A 16,361-nucleotide genomic window follows, 5' to 3' on the forward strand; every position below is an offset into this window, starting at 1 on the left:
ATGCCAAACATCTTGAATGTTTTAACCAGTCCGTTTGAGAGTTAACAGTAGCTCCTTCACATTTGTGACATAAGTTTTAATATCAATTTGAGAGCACATTGGCCTTTTGACACAATAGCTTTATTTCCAGATGCATTTTAAATATGGATGTGAGAAACGAGAAAAGCCGGTGAAGGAGAAATAAATCTTGAGTCCTATCTGCTTTTGATGTTGTTCAGGTTGAAAGTGCTCTCAAGTGATCAGGCCTAGAAATTCACAAATACTCCTGGACGTGTTGTATCAGGATAGACAAAAATGCTGGAGAAACTCAGCGGGTGAGGCAGCATCTATGGAGCAAAGGAAGTAGGCAACATTTCGGGTCGAAACCCTTCTTCAGTCTACCTTCGATTTTCCAGCATCTGCAGTTCCTTCTTAAACATGTTGTATCAGGAGTCCATCAAATATTGTATCCAGTGCTCCATTTTTTTGTCTATTCCTTGTCATTTTCATTTCTTAATACTTAAGCATGCAAAAATATTTTCCTACGGCAGAGACACTGAAATGTTTATTTCAAAACCGACATTCCAATGGATGATGTTTCAAAGAGTTTTTATTCTGTTCATTATTAAATTTATTTCACATGAATAGCCAGGAGCTCCATTGTAAGTAAAACCATCAAAAGAATGGAAACATTCTTGACTGGCGTACGTCTAAATCGCAGGTTTCCAGCCTCAGATAATTTGTACAACGCTGAAACGGACCATTGCATGCAATGCGATAATAAACTAATCTCACTCTACTACTGCAGCTAATACTATTCAGCTGAAACAAATGTCAAATATATTTCTCCTTCCTCTCTTCAATTCCAGTTTTATTATTTTAATTTTATTTCAATACAAAACACCCAGGCTAGAAATTCCTCTGCCCTTATATAAGTGCTCCATTTCTGTGCTGTGCAGGAAATGTGCTGGTGCCACTGGGATACATTTTCCTCTCACACTATTAGCTTGTGCACATTACATCACTTAGCTTGTTATTGCATAGTAATCACTACTTAGAATACAAATACATTGCATATGTGCACTGAGTCTTTTGCTAATCAACCCCAGGGCTCCATGCTTAAAGGACCTGTCCCACTTGGCCGTCATTTGCGCCTCATTTATGCGTCATATGTAAAATAGGTCGACGTGTTGTGACACACGGGTAGCGTGTGGGTAGCGCGGGACGGGCGCATGGAGAGGAGTGGAGTGTGGAGTTGCGCGCGGTATCGTGCGGCGCTCCAGGATTTCGTGCTGTAGGAAATTCTCGCACGCCACCTGCATGACATATCGCGCACGCATGCTGACGCATTGGGTACGCACGCTGAAGCATTGGGTGCGCACGCTGACGCATTGGCATCGCACGCTGTGTCCCGACGTCTCACGTGTATTGCGTGGTGATGCATGGTTACGTCACAATGCGTAACCATGCGTCGCCGCACGCCGCAGGGTATTCTAATGACGTCACGTGCACCAGACGGCATGATGAGGCGTGATTAGCGCACGATGTCGCGTCGAACTATTTTACATATGACGCATAAATGAGGTGCAAATGACGGCCAAGTGGGACAGGCCCTTAAAGGATACCTCGTTACTGTACCTCCCCATTCCTGGAAGTATTTCTGGTGCCCTACAGAGAAGTGACGACATCAGATTTTCAGCTGGGCAGGGAATGGCAGGATGGGATGATGGGATGGGGCGGCACAGTGGCACAGCGGTAGAGTTGCTGCCTTACAGCGCCAGAGACCCGGGTTCGATCCTGACTATGGGTGCGGTCTGTACGAAGTTTGTCGTTCTCCCCGTGACCACATGGATCAAGCCGGGTGCTCCAGTTTCCTCCCACATTCCAAAGACATACAGGTTTGTAGGTTAATTGGCTTCGGTAAAATTGTAAATTGTCCCTAGTGTGTGGTGGCTAGTATTAGTGTGCAGGGATCGCTGGTCGGTGGGGACAGTGGGCCGGAAAGCCTGTTTAGAGTTTTGTTTAGAGATACAGGGTGGATACTGGCTGAAACGTAGATGTAGAATCTATTTTCTAACCAAGTAATGCACAAAAATCTAAACATTTCCAAAGTGATCCCACTGATGTTACCAGGTTGCAAACTTGAAGTAGTCCTTTTCTGTATTTCAATTTTCTAATTGTGTGTTTTATCCTAACAAAGGTAGAAGAAATGGAGAGGTTTTCATGCAAACAACATATTGTCTCTGGTATTCTGCTGCTTAAGGATTTAGTAAACATGAAGACATTTGAAACATTGGCTGGCGATACAGTTGATGCGACTGAAAGTGGAACGGTAGGATAATTATTATCAGCCTCTGGTTTTAAACATTGTACCTTTGGCTCATCATATGATTAGTTGCATGATAATGGTGTATTAGAACGGTGTATTGACCGGTGTAACGTGAAACAGAGTTATGGTGCATTGGCGGGTGTCAGGGGTTGCGGGGAGAAGGCAGGAGAATGGTGTTAATAGGAATATATAGATCAACAATGATTGAATGGTGGGGTAGACTTGATGGGCCGAATTGCCCATTTCTGCTCCTATCACTTATGAACTGCCTTTGTCTTTCTTTTGAATGAAAGAGCAAGGAGTTTCAGGTTAGAATCTCTCTCAACACACTCTAGAGGGGTGACAGTAAGTCAGAGGTTGGGTCTTGTCTCTTGACTCCAAAACCAACTGCAGGAGTGTGTTGGAGAACTCTCCACCTGCCCTGATGAGTATCTCCCTGACAAAACCCAAGAGGTTCAACACCATCGAGGCCATGCATGATGAGCAACCAGACCTCCATCCTAAACCTTCATTCACTCCGGCACAATGCACACCAGTTTCTTGTCTAGTTTATTCCAATAACATCTTCCAAACTAAAAGGATAAAGGGCAGTAGTTGCAAGAGAACACCGCCACCTGCAGATTCCCCTTCTATTAGTGCATGATCATAGCTTGGAAATATATCACCATTCAATCATTGTTCATGAGTTGAAATCTTGGAATTATTAGATCAGCAGCTTTGTAGAAATCCCTTCATCAGAAAGACCATAGAAGTTGAAGATGGTGACCAACCAACACCTCAAGGTCAAGTGGGGATATTCAATAAATGCTGGGATCCCAAATGACAAATAGATAAAGGGTAGCAGACTGTCAGCTATTTGTGTGTCTCAGAATAATATTATGGTTAGAATCTTCAAGGTTTGCAATTAGTAAAAGCAATTTTCTCACTAATACTTCTTTTTCATTTCTCTGTACAATCACTTTCAGCTGCGACTTCAAAACCAAACATACACCTTGGTGAGAGGAGACATAGTTGCATCCAATGGCATCATTCATATCATTGACCACTTTTTAGTTGGAAGTTCTGAATATCTCGGGAATCCACAGGTACACTTGACATAGACTGTCTCATTTTAATATAGTTTGACTCATGGCTCGCACTAAACGATGAACGAACATGTTTTCTTGACTCATCTATGGGGAAGTGGCCTATTACTCAAATGAGGAGTGGCCTATTTAGTGTGATCATCTGGCAGAATTTTCATCTGTAGTTCTGAATAATTCTCCATATGCCTCCAGCCCTGTGCCAGGGATATAAAATCTTACATTGTTTTCTGAATTAATTTACAAATTTGTGGCTGAAGGTCTTTTCTCCTCGGGGAATGGCAACTAAAATACACATTGTTTCACAGATGTGAGTTATTAGAATAATTTTGTGTACAGTGCAAGTTGCTTAAGATTGTATCTTGAATGTAAGAAAAACATGTATTCCGTAAATACATTATTGTCACGTTTTACATTATTATGTCGGTTAAAACTAGAGTTATCATTCTTGTTAAAAAGCACATTGGGTAGTGTTGTTATTAAACTTGAGTGCACACATCCATAGAGTGATAATGTGGCACAGGACATCCATACCAAACTGCAGCAAGTAATGCACAGAGTTATGCCCCACTTAGGAAACCTGAACGGAAACCTCTGGAGACTTTGCGCCCCACCCAAGGTTTCCGTGCGGTTCCCGGAGGTTTTTGTCAGTCTCCCTACCTGCTTCCACTACCTGCAACTTCCGGCAACCACCTGCAACCTCCGGCAACCACCTGCAACCTCCGGCAACCACCTGCAACCTCCAGGAACCGCACGGAAACCTTGGGTGGGGCGCAAAGTCTCCAGAGGTTTCCGTTCAGGTTTCCTAAGTGGGACAGGGACATAAGGCTTGCTATGGTTATGTCGAGGGGAACATGGCCTCAATAACTGGATACAGAATCACCCCATGGGTTTGAGGCAGCTTTAGCTGGGCACTAGTCATACAGGCAAGGCCAGAAGGCACACTGTCTTTGCAAAACAAAATTGATGCAGTATCGCTGCATAGTCCTTATTCCCGTTCATTGTTTCTGCTAGGATTGGTATAAATGGTCTATTCCTAACTCCCTGCAGGTGCATTATGAATCGGAAGGAACTGCAGATGCTGGTTTAAACCAGATAGACATAAACTGCTGGAGTAACTAAGCCCTCAGCTCTCCCCTCCAGTCTGATGAAGGGTCTCCCCAGAGATGCTGCCTATCCTTCACAGTTACTCCAGCATTTTGTGTCTATCTTAGGTGTATTATGCATGTAATTGTGGAGAAAGCAAGCATATTGTACCTGGTCAGACTTGTACTTAGAGTTATAGTCATAGAAGTCATAGAATCCTCCAATACACTTTAAGGATGTGGTGGTGATCCAGACTTTGCAAGGTAGTTCCTTGATGTTAATGTCTAGACACACAACTTAATATGAACCCTGAATAATAGGGATCGGAATCATGAATGCACAAAAGACAAGGATCCAATAAGGAGAGGCAGGTGATCTCGGATAGGGACTCATATCATCAAACAAAAAATATTAACCGGCATAACAAAAACCATGGGATTCAATTCAAATTAGATTATGAGGGTCTTGAGTCTACTGTGTGATATGAAAAAATAATAACATTGAAATGAATTCCTTTGTTGGCAGGAGTAATCTTTATTTTTCCAGACTGGTAGGCTTAAGATGTTTTAGCTTGAGTTCTACTTTAATTTTGTAGTAAGTATATCATTTCCACCCTTAATATGTCAGAGAAAAAAAGCCAATCTCTATTAGTTCCCTGTTAGTTCACAAAACTAATTTTTCTGAACTATTCTTTGAAACGTATCCTTTATTAGCCAGTGGGGAATTATTATGTAAAGCATCAATTTTCCATGCAATTTCCAGACCCATCCCAACCATCAATGTTTAATGTTGATGTTTCATTCCATTCCATTGTAACATTCCATTGTCACTTATATAACTATGTGTTAAATTGGCATAGATTGTAACAAGTATCTATAAATCTGACATTTTCCCTTTGTTTTGTTTTTAAAACAGAAAACCATTGCCGAGATCTTTGCCAGTGAAGAACTGTTTAGTAGATTTGAAACTATCCTTGAGGTATTTGAAAAGTACTACTAAAACTACAAAACAATTAACAAAAAAAACATTTTAATTTTTTTATTTTTTTATTTTTATTAGAAGTAAGTACAATACAGTGGTACCTTTTTACAGGTGCCAAAAATATGTTTACATAATACATTCTCTGTACAACTTCATTTAAAAAAAATGTTTTAAAGAGAGAAATAAGAAAGAAAGAGATAGTAAAGAATAGAGGAAAGTGTAGTGTGTGTGAGTAAAAAGGGGGGGAAAGATAGTGATGAAAAGAAATAAGCAAGAAGAGAGAGCAGGAGGGAGATTATCAAATAGCCGCAAGGAGATGAGTTTTTATATTGTTGATCATCTTTCACCCATACCTGAAACCTTTAATTTTTAAGATACTGTACGAAAATTACGAAAAAAACATTTTCAATCTTTATATTTGGGTTTCTGTCATGTACATTCGCGAGTATATCTTGCTTACAATCTTGAATTATTTTTGAACACGTTGATCGTATTACGGGTTCATGTTTCATTTAATAGCCAACTTATGTTGACGAAATAAGAAGCCTTGTTCTTTAAACAGCCGTTTTGACACGAGGCTATTGCGTTAAGGTCATGAATCTTGACTTTGTGACCAATCACCATAATCTTTCCTGTGGCTATGTACAGCCCAGGAAAGTTTGGCAAGTGAAGGTCTCTAGGTTGATTTGCTAGGGCTGCTGCCAGCAAGGAGGGCTGGTAATCAGTCATTTCTCTGGCAACTTTAAAATTGTTGCACCTGCTGACATATAGTTCTAGCTCAGGAAAAGTCACTGCCAGGATCCTTCAGCACTGTTCCCTCCAACTGTTTTAAGAGCTGCTCCCTGATTTGTAGTGCGGATTCTATCAATCCAGTTCTTCACTATGTGATAATGCCAAAACAAAAATCACCAGAGCACAACCCCTGGCCTTCGTGGCTTTCCTTGGTCCCACTAAACCTTTAACTCCACCAGATGGAGGAATGGGGCTGTGGAGCATTCTCCTCACATCCGGCTTGTCTCTGTCCTATGTTTAACTTGATGACATGCAAGCCGCGATCCTAACCAACAAGTCAACAACAGAGTCAACAATAGTGAAGATCGGCATCAAACAAGGCAGAATTATGGGGTTTTGAATCTTTCTTGACAATGCTACACCTCAGCTCTACTAAACATTCTACAAGAGCTAAACTAGTGTAAAGGACAAATTAAAACCATTCAACCTAACTTTCCTCCACTCCAGAATCAAAGTCTTCTCAACCTTAGATGGTGACCTCATAGTAAGGAGGGATGGAGTACAAAACTGAGAATGCTCGGAATACTCTGTGCAGTTTTGTGAAGGACGCCACTCGCTTGAGGAATTGTTTGGTGAAGTTCACTAGATTTATTCCAGGGATTAAGTCATTTGTTTTAGGAAAAAGGACGGCATGGTGGCACAGTGGTAGAGTTGCTTCCTTAGAGTGCCAGAGATCCAGGTTTGATCCTGACTACAGGTGCTGTCCGTACAGAGTTTGTACTTGGTTCTTGGTTCTTGGTTCTTGGGTCCTCCAAAATATTCCAACTGGAATTTAAACTGGAGGTGGTGAAGGGAGGGATTAAGCCAGAAAGGGTATAAAGAACACACACTATAGAATTTGACATAAAACATCCCCACACAGCAGAATTAAAGTTTCCCACTGTGTGGGAAGTCACCAAAGTCAGTCTCTTCCTCCACTGTTCCTCGTGGTCAGGGCCTCCCCGTGTTGCAGCTCCGCAGTTGCAGCTACGGGCGGCCCGATGTCCAGGACCGCTCGCTGGGGTGATACAAGTCCGACGTCGGGGCTGCGGGACGTCCTCAGCGGCGTGGACACCAGAGTCGGCCCCCTCCTACCGGAGTCGGCGGCTTCCAAAATTCCGCAGGCTGCGCCAGGTGGAGACTGCTGCTATAGACCATCTGCCAGGCGCCCCAGGACTCCACGATGTTGTTCAGCGCCGCCCGCATTGGAAGCTCTCCGCACCAGGGCTCCACGATGTTGGAGCAGCGGCCCAACGCTCCGGAGCTCCAAACGGCGACTCAGGTAGGCATCGCCCGCTCCGCAGTGACTCCAGCGCTGCGCCGCCGCTATAGCAGCCCTGGTCCGGTTCCCGGTCCCCGGCAGGAAAGGCCGCTCCGATCCAGCTGGTAGGCCGCGAGGTGGGGGGCGAGGACGCGACTCGGAGAAATAGTCTCGTCCCCGCCAGGAAGAGACTGGGAAACGGTTTCCCCCTTACCCTGCCCCCCTCCCCACATAGAAAAGTTAAAGTTTCCCCCAACACAAAACTTTAGACTAACTAAAAATAAAAAAAAGATTGAAATAACAGACTGGTTGTAGGTAGAGGCTGCTGCCAGTGCAGCGTCCCCTTCTCCATGTACGTTCTTCAAGTGACCTGTGGGTTTTCTCCGGGTGCTTCAGTTTCCTCCACACACTCCAAAAATGTCCAGGTTTGTAGGTTAATTGGCTTGGTAAAAAATATAAATTGTCCCTAGTGTGTATAGGGTGCAGTGTTAGTGTGCGGGGATCGCTGGTCTGTGTGGACGTGGTGGGCCGAAGGGCCTGTTTCTACGCTGATCTCTAAACTAAACTAAACCAAACCAAACGACGCTAAAGACAGATTTGAGTGGGCCGTGCCAATACTTTTTGAAGTTTCAAAGAAGGTGAAAAGCATAAGGTACCGAAGGAGATTGATCTGGTGAACTGAGAGGATATTGATCTTCATAAATGAATGCGGAACTTGTCACCATTTTAGATTAGGAAGGTACCCATTAGAATTGGAAAACAAAGAAAAAAAATATTCTTGGAGGTTTATGAATCTTCAGACAACTTTATCTTAGACTGCTATGGAGATCAAGTAATTGAATATGTTGAAGACTGAGATGGATAATAGTTTGGAATATAGAATAATTGAGGCTTACAGAAAAGTGAGTAGTTAAGTAGTGTGGTGAATTTGGACAGAGTGTGGTGAATCTGTGGAATTCATTGCTGCAGAAGGCTGTGGAGGTCACGTCAATGGATATTTGTAAGGCAGAGATAGATAGATTCTTGATTGTTACGGGTGCCAGGTGTTATGGGGAGAAGGCAAGAGAATGGGATTGAGAGGGGAAGATAGATCAGCCATGATTGAATGACGGAGTAGACTTGATGGGCCAAATGGCCTAATTCTGTTCCTAATATTTATGAACATGAACATAAGGCTCATATCAAATCAAATTGTATTGAATGGCAGAGCAGGCAATAGATTCAGTACGGTTTACTTCTGTCCTTGTTTCTAATGTTCATGCGTTCGGTTTGTTCTCTTTCCAGAGAAGCTGTGGACAGCTGTTGCTTTGAATAGATGGTGATACATTGACATTGTGCTTGCCAGTGTATTGACTCTGAGTCATCATTTCCACAATGATGACGGCCCAAAACACAGGAATCCTTCGTTTTGTGCATATATATTCTAAATTTTGAGAAGTTGCAGTCAGATTGGAACCAGATCATGGCCGGAAATTGATTAATGTCATTTTCTTGGCATTGAAACAGCATTAACCCCATTAGTGAATGTCATATAAAGGGACTTCAGATACAAGGTTCATAGAACAGCATGGTCAGGTTCTCCGAGTGATTCTGCGTTGAGGTTAACGTTGCTTTCAACACATTTCTCTAGAGATATGCTACAAATTCTCAGAACTGTTGCAATACTCCTACTGCTCAGAAAAAGGTCTTACATTCCAGCATGTCTATGCACACCATTGACTACCCATCCATATTCATCCGTTTACTAGCACTGCATTGGTGACCTCTGTACCTTGGTAATTCAAATGCTCTTCTAGATATGTAAATGTTCTGAAAGTCACTGCCTCTAGTATCCTTTGAAAAATTGCTTATCAGATTCTAGTCACCTCTGGGTGACAACGTTTTCCTCCTGTTCACCTCCAAACTTCACACTCTTCGACCTAACCAATGTCTTCTAGGCATCTCTGTTATGGGACGTTTCTCGTTGCCTCCCCTGTCTCTATCCCTCGTACATTTGATAGGTCAACGACAACCCTTCTCAGTCTCCTCTGCTCCAAGAAAAACAAACCCAGCCTTTCCAATCTTTCCACATCATTGAAACGTTCCATCTCAATGAGTCAAGCAATTCATCCCCTGTAACGCTTGTGACCATTGCAGGCAGCACTTAAGTGGGTGTGTGACTGCACATGTACAGGGGAATGTTGGCAGTGAATGCATGATGGCTGCAGACATGAGGAACTGCAGATGCTGGGATCTTGAGCAAAGCACAAAATGCTGGAGTAACTTAGCAGTTCAGGCAGCATCTGCGGAGGAAATGGTTAGGTGATGATTAGGGTCGGGATCCTTATTCATGAATACTGCACGATGGGAGGAGATTGGGCATGTGCACCTGGGAGGGAATAGGTTGCTCAACAGATCTGGATGGTCTGATGAGGAACAAGGCTCACAAAAGTCAGGTTGATTCCACTGGGATCTGTGAGACCCTCCTGGGAAAACATCCCTTGCTAACGCTTCCGTGGGGAGGGTAGAGTGTATCTTGTGCAGTGGTAACCCATTTCATTCCTACCTGCACAGATTGCATCTGTTGCGTGATATTGCAACAGCTCTGAGAACATATAATGCGTTGGTAGAGAGCTGCAGGGAATCAATTTCCTGACAAGCCTGCAGTCAGGGGTCCGGGGCAGGAAATCACCAGGGAAATCTCATTAAAGGTAGTGAATACAACATAGGAATGCTTGCATTTTGGCCATCACACTGTGCAGATGATTGTCATTGCCCACTATGTCTGCCTCAACGATCTGCGTAGAGGCATTTAGGTGGACACATGAATGGAGCAGAATTAGGAGCAGAATAGGAGCAGAATTAGGCCATTCAACCCATTAACCAATGACCCATTAAGGCCATTCAGCCCATCAACCATCTAGGTCTACTCTGCCATTCAATCGTGGCTGATCTATCTCTCCCTCCTAACCCTATTCTCCTACCTTCTCCCCATAATCTCTGACACCGGTACTAATCAACAATATATCTATCTCTGCCTTGAATATATCCACAGACGGCCTCCACAGCCTTCTGTGACAAGGAATTCCACAGATTCACCAGAATATGCAGGGAATGGGTGGATATGAGTCACGTGCAGGCAGAAGAAATTAGTTCAACTTGGCATCATGTTTGACACAGACATCGTGGGCTGAAGAACCTGTTCCTGTGCAGTATGTTCTCGATGAGCTTGGGTTTTTGGTGACCTTCACAAAGGGGCAGGACTCCGAAAAAGTTAAATTGCAAGTTGAATCGGTCATAAAGAAAGGAAACTCAATGCTAGCATTTATTTCGAGAGGGCTTGTATACAAAACAAAGGATGTAATGCTGAGGCTCCATAAGGGGGCTGGTAAGACTGCATTTAGAATATTGTGAGCAATTTTGGGCACTATATCTGAGGAAGGATGTGCTGGCTCTGGAGAGGGTAGAGTAGGTTTACAAGAATGATCCCAGGAATGAGTAGGTTAAATGATAATGAGCATTTATTGGCACTGGGCCTGTACTCGCTGGAGTTTAGAAGAATGATGGGGAACATCATTGGAATCTACAGAAGGTTTGGATAGAGTGGATGTTGAGAGGATGTTTCCACTAGTGGGAGAATCGAGGACTCCAGGTCAGGGCCTCAGAATTAAAGGCCGTTTTTTTAGGAAGGAGAAATATCTTTAGTCAGAGGGTGGTGAATCTGGAATTTTACTTCGGAGTCACGTGAGTGACTACGTGAAGAAGGGCCATCCGTCTACGTGCGCGTCATTATGTCTGAACTCAACGCGCGCGACAGACTGGCAGAGGCACTATGTCCTCCCAGCCCGTCGGGATGGGCAGGTAAGCAAAGTTGAACTACTTACCTGCGTTCTTTCAGGCCTGAAGCTTTTTGTAGTTTCAGGGACCAGATGTCGAGGAGACGGTCCGCGGGGAAGTCGGCTGCCGAAGACCGCAGCATTTCCAGTAGCGGGCGAGGGTCTTGTTCGTGACATTAGCGCCGACAGCAGAACCGGCAGGAGACTTCGTGCAGGAGGAGGAGCTCCGTTGGTGGTCCCGGGGGACGTAAACCACCCGCAAGTCTGACAAATCCGTTGACTCAGATGAGTCCGGGGAAAAGGGATACCCTCCCTCAACGGAGAGCGTCTGAGGACGACTCTCCCACATGGGGCAACTTTTGGAGAAGTTGCTCCAACAATGACCTGCTCCAAAGGAGGGAGCTGTGTCAGCCCGGGTCTACAGCAGGCAGCCCCGGGAGCCTCGCACATGGGGCAGCCCAAGGTCTTCCCCATTGGAGGGGGAAGTACATATGGAAGAAACCACTCTGAATCAGAGTTCAAAAGCAGGGGGGGGGGAACCTTCCCAGGGACAAGCAGAAGAATGGAAGTAAGTAAGTAACTTTTACTTATATAGCACTATTAAGTCAACTCGCATTGACACCAAAGTGCTTTACATAAAATGAATAATAAGCTTCCATACAAACAAAAGAAAAGAAGTACTTCTGCAATCATCCAGATTCCACTGGGTGCTTCCCTGGATGGAGATCTAGCAAATGTCTCCTGCTCTGAGGAGAGGAGCATTTACAGTCAGTTTCAGTCTGACCCAAAGCAAGAACCTCATTTAGGTCCGCTGGAGGGCCCTGTCAGCGCAGGTATCCTCAGGGGCCTGCGGCAGCACCTGTTTTCAGGGCTGCCTACAAATCTCACTCTCAGTGGAGGGGAGTGTGAGTGATCAGTAGGTAACTGATCTCGAATTTAAAGTATGAACATACTGAAGCACATGCATATGGCCTCAAGAGCCAGCAGTTGGCAGAATATCCGCATGCTACAAATGCCGGCAAGGGAACAGCGCTATCAGGGTGACTTTGGAGAAACCAGCCGCCGAATCCTCTCTTCAGGTAAGACCAGAAGAAGGAAGCAAAAGCTGTCGGACCAATCAAGGTACCAATGACAAGCAAAACTTCATCAGTAGGCGACAACACACCCCACACCTCCATAGGGGGTAAGCGGTTCACTGAAGCCGGTGGTAGCTTGAAAGGGGCACGGAAATATGATCAGAGTCGTCTTTCAAGGCAGAATCAGAATTATGGCCAGAATTGTCCTACAAGGCAGGCTCAGTATGATGAGGTTTTCAGACCAAGACCCAAGCAGGGGTCAGGAGAAACATGGAATCCACACTCCCTACCAGTCCTACTCCCAATCAAGGAGAGAAAAGGAACCCGCATCAGGGGCCTTTGGGCTTACCACAAGACCACCGGTAGCCATGGAGGTAGGTGGGTCTGGGTTTACTGAAACAAGGGATTGTGGACCAGTTACATGTTGGTAATTCTACTCTTGTGTTTTTGTTCAAAATGACAATAACATGAATTTCAGATCTGGTTTTAAAAAACAGATAATAACATGTGATTATTTTTACTGCACAACATACATAGGTTCCAAGCAGACTTGGAACTCGGACCGGAGTTGTCTTCAAGGCAGGCCCATTATTATGGGCAGGATTGCCTTCCAGGACAGGTGACAGATGGAGGATGTCACTTCATCCAGGTTTAACTCATTTGTGCAGTACAGACTTTCAGAACAGCAAATTTTGTTACGGTCTAACAACTGTTTTATAGGAGCTTCCTATAAAATGGTCACATGGCATGCATCGACCTCAAAGATGCATACTATTCGGTGTCTATTCACTAAGAACAGGAGATATTTTAAGTTTAACAGGATGGCATGGCTCTGCCAAATGGGTTGACATCAGCTCCTAGACTATTGACTAAACTACGGAAACCAATTCTGGGTCTACAAAGGTCTCAGAACCACATAGTAATGGCATATTTGGAGGACATTTTTCATTTTGGAGTCACCAAGAATTGACAGAAACATCAGTCAAAGCAAACCAAAACCCTGTTTGAAAGACTTTTGGTTACCTCATCCATCCAGTTCAATCAAAATTGACACCTACAAGGGTAATTGATTACCTAGAATTTACTATCAAAAACAGTAAATATGTTGGGGACTTTGCCTAGGGGCAAACAACAATATTTAATTAAGCCTGCTATGACCTGATAGTCAAATACTAGCCATCTATCAGGCAAACAGCGAGTGTAATTGGCAAATAGTAGCTGCATTTCCAGCAGTATGTCACGGGCCTTTGCATTACCAGAATTTACAGCGAGCAAAGGAACAAACACTCAGATTCCATGCAGGCCAAATTGGCAAACTATGGATTGCCAGCAGAGGCCATTGTTGAATAACTGTGGATAACGAACGTGAGACAGCTCAAGGGAAATTTTGCTCCAAAGCCATCGGGGGTTCTTCAGGCCTGTGCAAGCGGCTAAGGATGGGGAGCCACAAACACAGTCTAGAGCTGTGGGGGCAGATGGAATGAGCAGGAGTCTGTAATTCCCCAACACATGGAATCAATTACCCAGAATTGTTGGGGGCACAATATGGACTCAAGGTTTTCTGTAGCGATATGCAAGCAGTGATTGTTCAAAATCAGATTGATAACACCACTGCGGTGGCATATATCCATTAACAAGGGTGGTGGAAAATCTGTATCTTACGACAGATTGTCGAACCTCATTTGGCACTGGTGTATCGAGAGGAATATTTGGGTAACAGCGGTCTATCTACGAGGTAGATATAACACGGTGACAGATGCTGGATCACGAATGTTTAATAACAACACAGAATGGATGTTGAATCAGACAGTATTTAACAAAATAACTACACGATTTGGCATACCAGATATTGATCTGTTTGCATCTAGACTAAACCATCAGTTACCCAGATATGTGTCCTGCGAGCTGGGTCCAGGAGCAAGGCAGTGGATGCTTTCTCCCTCAATTGGGGAGGAATGTTTATGTATGCTTTCCGCCAATTTGTCTCACAAACCGATGCTTGACCAAAATCAAGCAAGACTAAGCCACAGGCATATTGGTAGTGCCAGATTGGCCTACTCAAGCCTGGTTCCCAAAAAATTTTGGGAACTATAGTCCAGCCAGTTATGGCTGTACCCAAGAGCAGGGACCTCCTAGTGAACCCAGTTACAGGGAGAAATCATCCACTACATGAACGTATTAACTTGTTGGTCTGCAGATTCTGAGGAGGCCATTTCAAGGCATAGGACTGTCCGAACAAACACAACACAGTTCGGATAACGGATGTCTTGGAGTTCCTATCAACTCTGTACTATAACTATAAACAAAGTTATAGTGCAATCTATAGTACCAGAGGCGCACTCTCCTCCAATCTGATACTGCAAGCAGGGCACGGGTCGATAGGAACGCACCCCTTTACAACAAAATTCATGAAGGGAATTTACAATTTAATACCTCCAAGGCCAAGGCACATGGACACATGGGATGTGAGCGTGGTACTAACCCTACTTTGACAGTAGGGACCGCCTATAACTAACCCTGAAGGTGGTATGCTGACAAAGAGTCCAGACACTGCAAAAGCTACGGTTGGACTACATGACCACCAATATGAACAACATAACATTCCTAATCAGGAACCTGATAAAACAGAGCAGGCCAGGAATGCCAGGGATGGAGATCCAGTTCTTGGCATATCCAGAGGACCAACGGTTGTGTGTGTGGTAACATACCAACACCACTATCTGAGAGTTACGGAGAACCTCAGAGGCTCAGAACAATCAGTCCTCATCAGCCATAAAAAACCACACCAGAAGGTGTCAACTCAAACCATCTCCAGATGGTCAAAGGAGGTAATGGCGGTAGCAGGAGTGAACATTTATATGGTTAAATCTCACTCCACCAGGGCTGCATCTACATCGGCAGCAAGAGCTATGGACGTGCCCCTTGACGACATCCTAGTTGCTGCAGGATGGACGAATGAAATAACGGTCCATCGGTTTTATAACAAACCCATAACCGGACTGGGGGTGTTTGCACGTACCATTTTAAGTTCTGTCCCTTAGTTTCCCCCCAAGGTTGGGAGGGGTAACTATTTAAAAAAATAAAAAAATAAAAAAATAAAAAACTTTTATTTCATTTAAAGCATCAGTGTCTTTACTTAACTACGTAATGTCTGAATGCTTTTAATGATTACACGCTTCCATGGTCAATCCATTCAGTGTGTGATGCCTGGATTCGTAACCGGTGTAAAATCACACAGTAAAATAGTAAGATTAAACGAGAACTTACCAGTTTGAAGTTTGATCTTGATTTTATGAGGAGTTACGATGAGCGATTACGTGCCCACCGCTCCCACCCTCATACTATCAAGGTCATATGGGAGTTCTAGTTTCTTCACAATCTTACTATTCTCAGGTCTTCTTTTTATCTGTGATTTAACACCGCTGCTTTGAAGATTGACGCGCACACAGACGGACGGCCCTTCTTCACGTAATCGCTCATCGTAACTCCTCATAAAATCAAGATCAAACTTCAAACTGGTAAGTTCTCGTTTAATCTTACTATTCTTCACCACAGAAGGCTGTAGAGGCCAAGTCTGTGGATACTGTTAAGGCAGAGATAGATAGATTTTTGATTATTACAGGTGGCAGAGGTTATGGGGAGGTCAGGAGAATGGGGTTAGGAGGGATAGATAGATAGATCAGCCTTGATTGAATGGCAGAGTAGACTTAATGGGCCGATGGCTTAATTCTACTCCTATCACTTATGACCTTATGACAAAACACCAGTGAGCAGCGGAGTGTGAGACGTGGCAGAGATCAGCAGTGGGAGTCTGGATTGGTACCGAGGCAAGAAAGCTGGGATGATGTTAATCTTGGCCTCAAAGGAAAAAAACGTTGATGGCATAAGTTAGGTTTAGGGAGACTGTACTCAGGGAGTCATTGTTCTCAGTGTGAGTACAATGTATGTGATTTGAACATTCACTCTTTAAGCAGGACTGTG

At 44.0% G+C, this 16,361-nt stretch overlaps 1 protein-coding gene across 2 annotated transcripts in view; it reads left to right on the top strand.

Annotated features, from left to right (window-relative positions):
* Window positions 1–16,361, top strand: part of stab1 (stabilin 1) — a 245,543-nt gene that overhangs the window by 61,483 nt on the left and 167,699 nt on the right. For both annotated transcript variants that reach the window (XM_033037289.1, XM_033037290.1), the window contains exons 12-14: window positions 2,180–2,311; window positions 3,274–3,393; window positions 5,392–5,454. In XM_033037289.1, the coding sequence (XP_032893180.1) occupies window positions 2,180–2,311; window positions 3,274–3,393; window positions 5,392–5,454 (315 nt within the window). The remainder of the gene's footprint in view (window positions 1–2,179; window positions 2,312–3,273; window positions 3,394–5,391; window positions 5,455–16,361) is intronic.

Source organism: Amblyraja radiata, chromosome 18 (assembly GCF_010909765.2).
Source record: "Amblyraja radiata isolate CabotCenter1 chromosome 18, sAmbRad1.1.pri, whole genome shotgun sequence".
Lineage (NCBI taxonomy): Eukaryota > Metazoa > Chordata > Chondrichthyes > Rajiformes > Rajidae > Amblyraja > Amblyraja radiata.